Here is a 13268-nt window from a genome sequence, read left to right on the forward strand (position 1 = left end):
AAAAATACGAGCAAGTGTAGCTGGGATATAGTTGAGAAATTGCTAGACTACTGGTGAATGTAAATAACCCATTACTTGTTGAAGGTGAGTACTACTCCATGTAGCAAAAAAATGGAAATTTAAAAGTGTATCCACAGACTGCAATGATTCATGGCTGGAGTACAGTGGGAAGATTATATTACAAATATGAATTGGTGGAGAGATGTGGCATCAAACGCTGGAAGAAAGACTGAAATCCAAAATATTGAGATGGTTTGGAAATGTGATGAGTAGGGATAAGGGACATTTGGTCAGAAAACCAATATGTAATATGGAATTAGCAGGACAAAGACCTGTTGGAAGGTCCAGGGAATCAAAAAGAGACCTAGACCTGTTACTTCAGGCAGAGAGAGCCAGACCATTACGTGACTTACCTTTTTGTTATCAACTACCACAGACAGCTGACATGCTCTGGGTGAAAATGCATGAGTAGGTTCTGGGTAGTAAGGGAGCTTTTCTCCAGGAGCGGCAGCTATGACGATAGCTCTGAAGGAAGAAATGGAAAATAATTCACATATGAGGACTACCCCTTACTCAAAACAAAAATATCATAACATTTTATAATAAAATAAGGTTTTGTATATATATACTTACAACCAGTAATTATAGTTATTAGTTTCCACGTACTGCAGCCTAATTCAAATCTTGCTGGTAGCGCTTCGATTGCTCAGTGTAGGTATACAGTGCCGTCCCCCAACGGTATTAGTATGAACGACTTAGCTAAGCACTTCATTCTGTTTTATGCATAATGTTCATCAGAGGGGAGGTGGGTGGGTTCCAATCATATAATTACTGGGTAAGTAGCATATACATAACCTTATTTTATTATAAAAATATAATATTTTTATGAGACTTACCCTGTAATTAAATAGCTGATTCCACATTGAAAGGAGGTGGAATCATGGACATATTCCATCCCAAAGTATTAAATCATGTAATAAAAAAAGTTGCCAGCATCGAAAAAACAATGCCTGTCATTCCTATCAGTTAAGAGAGCTACGCAGATGAATACTGCCTTTGGTTAACTCGTAGTAGCGTGGTGGTAAAGCTAAGGGTTGCCTCTTACTTAGGGGAAACTTTGCAGTACGGGGAATGCTCCTATGGCTAACAAAGTATGATAAGTGGAGGGTGCTCCAGGTACACTGTAATCCCTGGCTCTCCAAACTCAGCATCTTACTGAAAAGGTGAAGAGATAATAAGAGGAGAACATCTTGTGCTTCCTTCCGCGATGCCATGCCAGTCACTAAAAGTGGTCTCGAGGAATTAAAAAATGTCGACACTTTTTAAGCCTACATAAAAAATATGAAGTGAAGATCGCTTATGCTTCCGGTAGTTTGATAGCAGAATAGGTGTATAGAGCAAATAACATCTGAAAACTAAGTATATAGAAGCTGTTCTTACAGCCTTAGCTTCGCTTCAACGTAGGCAAAAAAAAAAAAAAAAAAAAAAAAATCACAAGTGTGTCTTAAACATGTGAAGTCCACATAGAATGGAAGACAACACGTTTAGACAGAGAGGAAGACAAATTAAGGGAGGAACTCTTCTCTTTACACTGGAAGCAGAGCTATTAGGGCATGCAAAGTCTTCCAGCATTCACTCCAATTTGGGTTAAACAACTAGTAGTTCCCCGTAGGGGGGTAGTGCCGTCAGTGGACCTCATGCAGTCCACTGTAGGCAATACTTAAGTTTCTTTGCAGCGTGCCTTTGGCCCCTAGCTGCAACCACTTTCATTCCTTTTGCTGTACCTCCTTTCATATTCTCTTTCTTCATCTTACTTTCCACCCTCTCCTAATACTTGATTCATAGTGCAACTGTGTGGTTTTCCTTTTACACCTTTTAAACCTTTTACTGTAAATTTCCATTTCAGCACTGAATGACCCAGTGCTTGGCCATTGGCCTAGATTCCATATCCAATTCAACTCAACAACTAGTAGTTGAACACTTTACGAATTAGAAAAAGTATATAGATAAAAAATGCTGTTTGTCTGAAAAAATCATTCTGAATCATCACAGTGGCCTATGGATCAATTGCGATGAAGCAGAAGACTTACAAACTTCTGTTGTACCGTGGGGTAAACAGAAAGATGATAATGATTCTAATGAGACATATCTCTGTCTGACAATTCTTGCAATGGCAAATGTGGAGCACACAATAAGAACCAGAAGTGAGAATCGAGAATCAACCAGTCTTAAGTCCATGATGGCGAGGAAGAAATTTGAATTAGGAGATAACCCTCGACAGAGAAGAAGCAATACTAAGATTAACAAAATCTCAGTGAGAAGACAGTACTCTGCTCCTCCTTGACTCTGTAGGCTGAGTTGTCTGGTAGCACATTCCGTCTTGTAGAGCTATCGCATGCACAACAGATACCCTTGAGCACCTATATTTTAACCAAAACAAGAGGGAAAGAGACCCTCTTGTTTGGTGACAACATCAAGCCTGTGGTGTTGTTGCCAAACAATACATTAATCATCTCAAAATCAAAATCTGAAGCTCTTGGGAAGCCCATAAGGCTGTCCTGACTTTCAGGTTTCAGAACTAGTGGGAGGGGGCGATAATGCACACGATCAACTTGCAGTGATGATAGCAATCAAGTCTTAGGAAAACATATTCACCTCAGCGAAATAGCTTCCTGATAGGAGAGCAGAGGTTTTCACCCACAAAACGGACCATTCTCTTCCTACAACTGGTTCGTTCGTGGGAATGCAAGAGTAGAGTAGAGTTGACTGCGCTAAAATTGCCACTTCTCATCATGCATGTGTCTTCTCTGTGATCGACACCTCATGAAGAGGGCTACACAGAGAACCCCTCCTCGACTCTCGTGATGTCCTGTTTAAGTGGTGGCTAGTGAAAGCTCCCCTAGTATCAATGAAGATGAACAAGGAGACTGTGTCGTTGGGCGTCCAACAGGTAGCGCCAGACTACCAACAGCTAGAACATGGGAGTGTGGCACCTAAGATGACATAGAGCACCTGAATGGGGACTAGCACTCCACAAAAAATGCCCAATACAAAAGATCTGAGCATATATGAGAAGGTGACCGAGTCAGACACCCCTGGCTGTGAACGCCTGGGAGAGGACTGGCTATCGGAAGCAAGAGGTCGCTTATGATGCTTCGAACATCGAGGCAATAGCACAGGGTGTTCAGTATTAATAATAATTAATTAAAATGAGCAACTTTTCTCGAATCTGGTGACTACTGAGCACCACTCACTAAACACCTTTCCTGCGGCATAAGTTGAGTCTCGAGTCGAACATCGATTGAAAGTCATATCAGTAGAGTCGCAAGTTGAACATCGAAGAGTTGAATCAGCTGAGTCATGAGTTGAACATCGACTGAGGGTCAAATAAGCCGAGTCGCAAGTTAAACATTGACTGTGAGTCGAATTAGCAGTCGCGATCAAACATCAACTGTGAGGAGTCGGGCAAGCATGACTGCAAGGGTATTTACTGGTGTCTTGCTAATAGCCTACAGCCAATAAACAGAATTTAAAAACAAAAGTTTGGCTTAAAGGAATGATGTAAAATGATTACTTAAGGCAATTATTAACTGACAATCTGCACATAGCATAAGCCTGGTAAGCAAAACATATATGCAGAAGTATTGGCCTAATTGAATTATGTTACATTCGAGAACTATTACCGGAGAATACAACTATCCGGCTTGATGATAATCCGAATTAAATAAACAAAAGACAAGACTCATCCTGTTCCAAGGCTTTGAATGTGTTCTGGTGGTTGTGTAAGACTACCAAAATTTGGTGATAAAACCAGAAAATATGACAATTTGTCCAAAATTGCATTTTTCCTAACTATACAAACCTGAGGTCCTTTTACAATAGGAAGGTTACTAGCGGCAGCTGGATAGGTCGTAAGCTTTCGAACAAGGGGTTCGGTAGTTAACTGCTTGTCCGACAGGCGCGCGCGACTGGGAGGTAAACAATCACTTTTGCTTTTGGCCCAAGCAAAAAACTGCAGAGTGAGGGGTGGCATGAGGTGGGACTATGTGTAAAAGGACCCCAGGTTTGTATAGTAAGGAAAAATGCAATTTTGGACAAATTGTCATTTGTTCCGACACGGCATACAAACCTTCGGTCCTTTTACAATAGGAAGACTCACTTCTTGGTGGGAGGAATCTGAGTCTTTTGTGAACAGACTGGTGTTCACCCAACCTTGGAATGCCTCCCTGGTCGTAAGAGCGAGGGAGGGATCCAAGCCTCTGTCCGATTGATCGGGGTGTGCACCGCAGGATCAATGGTCAGACCTCTGGACCAAGTACTAAGAGAGAGGCAAGCGTGTCTCTTCGTACCAGCAATCTAAGAACTTGTTCCTGTACAGGAGCAAATATAAAGTCATGGGTTTGTCTCTTGTTGGCATCCACTTCCCCCCCCCCTGTGGGAGGAAGTGGTGGATATTCTGCTCCTATCCCTAGTGAAAGGGATAGGATGGGGCTCTGTCATATAGCTCACCTGCATCTCGTCCTCATCCAGCGTAGTGACGACCGTAACCCTCTGCCCACAGGTAGAGGAGGAGGAAAAGATGGGAAGAGAAGCCACTCACTCACTCATTCACTCATCCATCCGCACAGTCACACCAGGACTCGATGCTGTTCAGCCTGCGAGGGTCTGGGTTAGCTACACAACTTGTTGAGCAGCCACCACGGGTCCCAAGGAAAAGGTATCCAAGGACCTGTGGGCAATATCCCGAAGGTAGAAGGAGGTGAAGGTAGTCTGGTTAGCCCAGACACCTGCCTTCAGGACCTGCGCCACGGAAAAGTTCTTACGAAACGCCAACGACGGGCCAATACTTCAGACTTCGTGAGCTCTCGGACGGGACGTACGGATGTCATCACTACCATCAGCCTCATACGCCCTCCTGATGACCTCACGCAGCCCAGAACAAAAGGTTCTTGGATAATTTCTTCTTGGTTACCCCGGTGCTAACGAAGAGGCGTCGACACTCAGGCCTGAGGTGCCGAGTTCTCTTCAGATAGCGCCGTAGCGCCCTCACAGGACAAAGCAGCATCTCATCCGCATCATTATCGTTAAAGTCCAATAGGGAAGGGATCGTGAAAGACTCGAACCTGTCGTCAGGAACCGAAGGTTTCTGAGTCTTCGCAACGAAGTTCGGGACGAAATCGAGCGTCACAGATCCCCATCCCCTGGAGTGTCGTACATCGAAGGAAAGACCATGAAGTTCCCCTACTCTCTTCGCCGATGCCAGGGCCAGCAAGAAGAGGGTCTTGAGGGTCAGATCCCTGTCTGACGACTCTCGGAGTGGCTCGAAGGGTCTTCGAGTCAAACTCCTAAGGACGAGAGTCACGTCCCACGCAGGGGGCCTGAGTTCCCTGGGTGGGCAAGACCTTTCGAAGCTCCTCATGAGCAAGGAGATCTCGAACTCGTTCGAGATATCCAATCCCCTCAGTTTCAGGACTAGTGCCAGGGCGGCCCTATATCCTTTGACTGTGGGGACTGAGAGTGCGTAGAGGCACTCCCTTTAAGAGGCTCCTGTTGTCCAGCCACCAGGCTAGGTCCTGCCTCACCTCCGGTGTCAGCGACACTGGAAAGCTTGGGGGATCCGTTGCCTGTGACCAACTCTCCTTTAGTCTCCACTGAAGAGACCGCAGGTGAAGACGCCCATGAGAGACTAACTTCTCGAGTGACGACAGGTGTCCGATCACGACTTGCCATCGCTGAGCTGCCTGTTCCTGCCGAGACAGGAACTGGTTGGCTGCCTCCCTGAATCTGCTGATCCGCGAGTCTGCGGGAAAGACTCGCCCTGCTACCGTGTCGATCAGCTTGGGTTCGAGATCGGACTTCTCGAATTTCACAACGATCCCCAGATCGCGACAGAACTCGAGTAGCCGATCCCTGTCCTGTAGCAACTGCGAGCGGGAGCTCGCCAGGACTAGCCAATCGTCGAGATACCTCATCAGACGTATCCCGTGCGAATGGGCCCAAGCAGACACCAGAGTGAACACTCACGTGAACACCTGTGGGGCGGTTGAGAGACCGAAACAAAGTGCCCTGAATTGGTACACCGTCCCGTCGAGGATGAAGCGGAGGTACTTTCTGGAGGACTGATGGATGGGTATTTGGAAATACGCATCCTTCAAGTCCACTGAAAGCATGAAATCGTTCTCCCTGATGGAGTCGAGCACGGAGCGTGCCGTCTCCATCGTGAACTGGGTCTGGCGAACGAACCGGTTCAGGGGAAAGAGATCTATCACCGGGCGCCAGCCCCCCGTAGACTTTTCCACCAGGAAAAGACGACTGTAGAAGCCCGGTGACTAATCTGTGACAATCTCTACAGCTCGTTTGCTCAGCATGGTCTGGATCTCCTGTCTTAATGCTACGTCCTTCGAAGAGCCTGGAACGTATGACTACTGTTGGACCGGGTTGGAGGTGAGGGGTGGCCGAGATTCGAAGGGTAATAGATATCCCTCCCGAAGGACATCTACTATCCAGGTCTCGGCGCCGTAGCACTGCCAAGTTGCCCAATGGCTGGCCAGGCACCCCCCCACTTCCGGCAGCAGGTGAGGGGGAACGCCGTCCCTAGCGTTTCCCCCCTTTCTTCGACTTCTTCCCAGACCCTCCTCGCGAGAAGGAAGGCTGGGAGGAGGGCTGGTTACAGCCCCCCTTGGCAGAAGTCGAAGAAGACAGAGTCTTTCCACGGGGCTTCGACGCGACTACCATCTTAGCTACCGTGGAAGCGCTAGGCAAGCTCTTTGGCTTGGCCGCAGTTCGAGGCTGCCCAGAAGCCTTCGAAACTGCCTGGTGTACCAGACGGTCACTGTCATCAGTGCGCCGTCTGTCCACCGCAGAGTCCACCATCTCTCCTGGGAAGAGGGATGAGGAACTCCGTAAAGGTCCATTACGAAGCCCTAATGCCGCCTCACGCCCAGCCGCCCTGGATACTCGAGTAAGGACAGCGTCCCTACGTCGGAGTACCAGGTTGGCCCACAGGTTTACCGTCTGGTGGGCTAGGAAGGAGATGGCTCTTCCTCCAGACTGGCAAAGCCTCCTGAAGGCCGAGTCTTCTTCGGGAGAGATTCCCCGGAGTTGGAAAGCTGCCATGGCAGTGGATTCCAGGCCAAGTGCCTCTTGCTGCGAGAACCATAGGTTCTCTGACAGGAGCTGCTGCAGAGAGACCCCCGGTGTTAGCCTGGCTAACTCCGGGTTCACCTGTTTGGGCAGCATCGGGTCTTCAGACGGCACGTAGAAACGCCGCTGTCGCAGTAGAGGCGGCGGAAGTAGCTTGCTCGACCTGCCGGACTTGAGAGAGCCGTCTTGCCCGGAGACAAGAGACTCAACCTGGTCCAGCACCGAGTCGGCGAGCTCCGATCGCGGCAATCCCACCGTTGGTCTGGGTTCCCTCTTCGGGCCCCAGAACGACTCGAGCCGGGACGTGGGCTCGGAAGGTGGGAGTGGCGACCCTTCCCCGAGGTCATTGTGCTGATGAATCAGCACAATTACCTCGGCAAAGTTCCTCTGGATCTCCGGAGTCACTGCATCCTGAGGAGTAGGAACGTCCAGTCCCTCGAACAGGAGCACCTCCCGAGACCCTCCCCCCTCGAGGGGGGGAACAGCGACAGACCCCTCTCGGTCTCCTCCAGCCACTTGCGCATACGACCTGGCCGGTCCTAGAACCGTGCCTGGCACATAGGGCGTCGTGGTGGGATCATGAGGGGCGCACCCCTCACGATCACTCCTCAATACCTCGCTCCTCCCGGTGTAGCCTGAGGAGGTTGAAGGTACGGGAGAGGCAGACCTGACGCTCCCCCCTCGCTCGCTGGCAGAACCAGCAGGCTTGGAGGGCTGCAGGCAATCGTCAACCCGCGGTGGCGATCGAGCTGCAGGGCTGGTCGAACCGTCTCGCTGTGGAGAACGGCTGGACTGAGCACAGCGGCCCCGATCTCGAGTGTCAGAAGAGCTGGTGCTGGTTGCCGTACCCAAACGCTCTCTGTGAGAGCGACGGTCAGGCGACCTGCAGGCTCCACTGTCACGGTGAGACCGGTGCTTGTCCTCACGGCACGTCACGTCGACGGCTGGCACCGGCGAACCTCTTCCCAGCCTCAGCCCGTGGCCGGTCGTGGACCGTCACGTCAGCCCGGGTAGCCAGCTGGTCGCCGCGAGAGCTGGTCTGGTGAGAGTCGCGTGAGCGGCTGTTACCAGTCTTTCGCTCCGTGCCGTGAACCTGACGCTGAGCGGGCTCAGAGGTCTGGTTCCTGGCTGCACGATCGCTGGTAGGCGACCGTACACTCGGTACCTCTCGCGAACAAGAGGCCGAGACAGAACCTGATGCAGTGGCAGAACCACTGACACCAGGCGAGGAAGTGCCGGTGTTAGGCGACACCCCTCTGGTCCCCGTAGTCTTCTTCCTTGCGGAAGAAGAGACGGGCCCTGCTCCCGAAGGAGCAGGATGACCAGTGGAAGAACCCCCGTCTCACCGGAGCGAGACAGGCCCTTAGAAGCTCCCGAAGGAGACTTTTTAGGGGGGGAGGAGGCAACCTTCTTCTTCTTAGGCTGTGAAGCCTTAGAAGATGAAGGGGGAGAGGCGGCAGACGACAACACCTTCCTCCTCTTCCTCTTCTTCTTTGTCAGCTTCCTCAGGACCGATGTCAAGTCAGCCATCCAGACAAACCGACATCAGGAGCAGCGGTGCCATGAACAGGAACGACATCAGCAGGTGCAGGCATCACAGGAACAGCAGGAACAGAGACGGCAGGAACGGGTACAGGAACAGCAGCAATGGTCGGCAACATCACGTCACTCGTCAGCGGCTGGGCAGGTACGGCAGGAGGTACAGTCAAGCCAGGAGGACGGACCAGCGACACCAACATCCTTGGCACCGGCGGGAGGTCCAGGGGCGAGCTCTTCGGGCACACGAAGTCTGGTCGAGGCAGCATGGCAAACCCAGGTGGCGGTGGCATCACACTCCCCCGTGGTACGGCGATCGGCCCCTGCACCGATGAAGTTGGTGTTACAGACACCACGTGCGGGGAATACACCAGATGAGGAGGCGAAGCATAGCCAGGGGTCGACAAGGTCGTTGTAGTGGTGGTCACCGTGGCATGCGTGACCGCAACAGAGCCAGCTAGATGGTAGAGCAGCCCCTGGACACTCGGCACGCCCTGCAAGCCCAACGATGCCCACACCTGTCCAAGGTCATCCCTTGCAGCAGCAGCACCTGAGGAAGCAAAGGTCGGGTGGTTAGCAGGAGCCTCTACCCGTCCGCGCGGTGTAGACGAACGGATAGAGGACCCAGAGTACAACTCTACGTCAGGGTACCTAGCGCCCTCCTCCACACTCGACAGATCGGGTGAGGAGAAGGACCTGGAACACCCCCCCCCCCCCCCCCACAGGGGAAGGCGCCAACCGTGGGAGCGGAGCCAGGGGCAGGAAAGAAGACGAAGTGTCCGTAACCATAGGAGTCGCGGGAGAGCTCTCCGACGACTCCTTTGTCGGCCTTCGCTTCTTCCTACCCTCGTACAAGCCCCACTGCGCCTCCGACCAAGACACACAAACATCACAAGGCTCGGCGCGGGTACACTCACGCCCCCGACACCGAGCACATAGCAAATGAGGATCGATTTCAGGGAAGGAGCAGAATTTACCGCATTTACGCCCTTCGGTTCCCGGGCACAATTGCCGGATGGTAGCAGGGCGCGGAGAATCCATGATCGATCACAATATTCACTTGAATAAATGAATAAATACAAGAGAAATGATTGTACTTACAATAATCTTCACAGAAAGAGAGAAACACAACCATACAAACAAAGAAAGCAAACGACGAAGAAGCGGGCAGAGAGCGCAGAACACACGTCCACTCGCTGTGAGGCCGAAAGCAAAAAGTGATTGTTTACCTCCCAGTCGCGCGCGCGCGCCTGTCGGACAAGCAGTTAACTACCGAACCCCTTGTTCGAAAGCTTACGACCTATCCAGCTGCCGCTAGTAACCTTCCTACTGTAAAAGGACCTCAGGTTTGTATGCCGTGTCAGAACAAAAGAACAAGCTGCTGTAAGCACTCAATGTTTAGTCGAGCGCGGCAGAAAACAGAATGAAGTGCTTAGCTAAGTCGTTCCTACTATTGCCAATGGGAGATGGTACTGTATACCTACACTGAGCAATCAAAGTGCTACCAGCTAAATTTGAAATAGGCTGCTGTATGTGGAAACTAATAGCTATATAATTACTGGGCAAGTTTCATACAAAAATAACATATGGAGCTTACAAATCACATTTAAATGCATATATTATTAAAAAAACTTTAACCAGAGCAATGAGTTGGTATTATTAACTCACGTACAGCTAACAGGGATTTGCTCATAGTGAATAAGTGGAACACATTATTTGATCTTGTGATGACAATTTCTGTTGCTGTATCTGTGGTTTCATTTTCTTAAAGGCTTACAATGCCAGGGACCCACTAAGTTTCAGCATTTATGCAACTTCATACAATTTATGGAAGAAAAACTTTTTAAGACTAATGGGATGGGATATTTCTTTTAACAAGTAGTCTAGCTAGCTCTTTTCATTTCAACAAAGGTGAATTTACTATTTTTCTTATGGTCACTTCTATCCTTGCTTCACAGTCCAGTGAAGCCTCAGGGTAACGTTCTACATATTCACCAACCTATCCACCCATCTACCAAAACAAGGTAGTACTCCACTTCCCTCTCTTATCCATTTGGTCTTAAAAACACATTCTAAATATCAAATACCTCTTGCTGTATACATATTTTTGTAATCCTGTATACTCTTGTGTAATGAGGGACATCTTTCATTTAAAACTTATGACAGTACCCATGAAAATTGGTGGACTGGAAAAACCAAATTATTTTATCAAGACGTTAAGTTAACCATTCAAAGTTGAGATTGTCTATGATCAAGCATACGTAACTGTAACCAAGTATATGTAGTAGTTGCATAAGCTCAAACTGCCCTGCTCGGGACAAGTACGACAACGCTAGAGGGGAAAGGAATGTAGCTCCCCTTATATTAATTTGAATTGACATATTTTTCCCTTGTAAAAGGTATACACTTGTCTTAGTTTATAATGTGCATGTTGCCATAACACTAAATAGTGTTCCTTTATATTTTTACTTTGATGTAACTGCCAATTACCAAGAATTGTTATGGTACTGTAAAGTAAGTTGACACCATGTTGACTTTGCATGTGGTTCCAAGTGTACCACCAACTGTAGGCTAAGATATATTGATGTTCATATAAAGTCAGGCTAGTTGTGTGGTGTAACAGTTAAGTTAGGCATGAGTATAGCATAGCCTAGACTGAGGACTGCATGCTCTTTGGAACAAGATTACTGTCCTAAACAAACTGTTTGTATTACAGGGAACCAGTATAAGGGTCCAGTGTAAGAACCAGTACTATAGGAGACCAGTGTTGGTTCTAACTGTTATGGAAGGAATACTATGAATAAGTTGCTTTCACAATGTATCCACCTACTGTAACGACGAAATATTAAAAAAATAAACCTGGTGGAGCCAGCCTGCCCCTCAACCCTAACAACAAAAATGAAGATTTGATTGTCCCCAACATCAAGAACTGGTATCAAGCTAAGAATAGGCCTAGAATATTAGCTCAGGTCTATGTGGTACATATGTATTAGCCTATGGCAAGGCTGAGTTAATTATCCTAAAATGTATGGTATCTTCTGAATGCTTAAGTCAGGACAATTGACACATCAATATATCATATACAGTATAGTAAATACACAAGTAATATAACATTATTAGTATTAACCAAACAAAAACTTCTTTCAGTTTTCTTCTGACGATTGAAAAAGAAACCCACAAATTCAATTTGTAACTTGTTTACTTCTAAGTATTTACATTAAGTTTTACTCCACACTCGAGTACTTTCAGGCCCTTCTGTGGCCCATTCTCAAGAGATGTTTGGGATGTTAGCCTGGGTCAAGGCCCAGCAGTCTTCTGGAACTTCTTCTCGTTGTGCTGTCATTTATGCGATGGCTGTTCTGGTTTTCTTGAGAGTTGCCAATCCCCTCTTGTCGCTCTGATATCCTGAGCTGATGGTCAATGGGATTCACCCTTGTGGTAAGGGTGTGGTCACCGAAAGTCTGTTGGGCAGGAAACCTAATCTCCAGGTCAGCAGGGTCAATCTTAGCTTCTTTTAATATCAAAGCTCGGCTTATGGGATCTTCTGAGGTAAAACCTTTGTTTCCTTCAATTACTTTGATCTCTCTGATAAGCGCACCTTCTACTACCCTCCTGTGACTAATTTTGTTGCTTTTGTATATAAGCCTACTGTTTTTGAAATCCATCCTATGGTCATTTTCCCAACAATGTCTAGCTATAGCACTCCCCTGAGAGTTAAGCTGTACTGCCCTTCTATGTTCTTGGACTCTAGTCCTTATTCCCCTACCTGATTCCCCCACATATCTGTCTCCACAATTATTGCAATTGATTATGTATACCCCCGCTACATCATCTGATTACTGTCTTCTCCTTCCAATTTATTTTTACATACTTTGTTTTTTAAAGTATTATCAAATGTATATACAAATTTATATTGACTTTCTTTCATTTTTGAAGTGATTTGTTTCATTTTAGGCATAAAAGGGAGGGCAACTATTTTCTTGTTTTCTTTATTCCATGTACTCTCTACATTCGCTCTGTAAAATATTTTTCTAGCTTTGTTGAGTGCCCTTTTTCTGAACCATTCCGGGTATGCTAATGCATCGAAGCTTTTATCGATGTAATTTATTTCTTGCTCTATCTTGCAAGGGTCACACGTTCTCATTGCCCTAAGAAATAAACCTGTTAGAACCCCTATTTTTATATCATGACTATGAAAAGAGAAAGAAATGAATATATGAGTTTGTATGTGTGGGCTTCTATATGTGCTGAATTCATATCCTGTTTCTTTTCTTTCTATGAGTATGTCTAAAAAGGGCAGTTTATTATTGTTACTTTTCTCTAAAGTGAACTGGATATTGTTATCAAACTTATTGAGCTCATCTAGAAAAGTTTCTATTTTATTTCCATCCCCTTGCAGAATAGCAAAAAATATCATCCACGTATCTCCACCATCCTTGCAGTTTAAGTTAGGGACATTCACATTAGGAACTAGATTAGTTTCGAAATATTCCATATAGATGTTAGCGAGTATAGGTGATAATGAGGACCCCATAGCTACTCCATATTTTTTGTTTGTAAAACATGTCCCTCAAACGTGAAATAAGTAT

The 13268-nt window shown here is 47.3% G+C and overlaps 1 protein-coding gene across 1 annotated transcript in view; it reads right to left on the reverse strand.

Annotated features, from left to right (window-relative positions):
• Window positions 1-13268, reverse strand: part of LOC135207226 (DNA (cytosine-5)-methyltransferase PliMCI-like) — a 164475-nt gene that overhangs the window by 35072 nt on the left and 116135 nt on the right. Inside the window, exon 19 of the mRNA XM_064238858.1 lies at window positions 414-525. Within this exon, the coding sequence (XP_064094928.1) occupies window positions 414-525 (112 nt within the window). The remainder of the gene's footprint in view (window positions 1-413; window positions 526-13268) is intronic.

The sequence above is a fragment of the Macrobrachium nipponense genome, chromosome 11 (genome assembly GCF_015104395.2).
Source record: "Macrobrachium nipponense isolate FS-2020 chromosome 11, ASM1510439v2, whole genome shotgun sequence".
Taxonomy (NCBI): Eukaryota; Metazoa; Arthropoda; class Malacostraca; order Decapoda; family Palaemonidae; genus Macrobrachium; species Macrobrachium nipponense.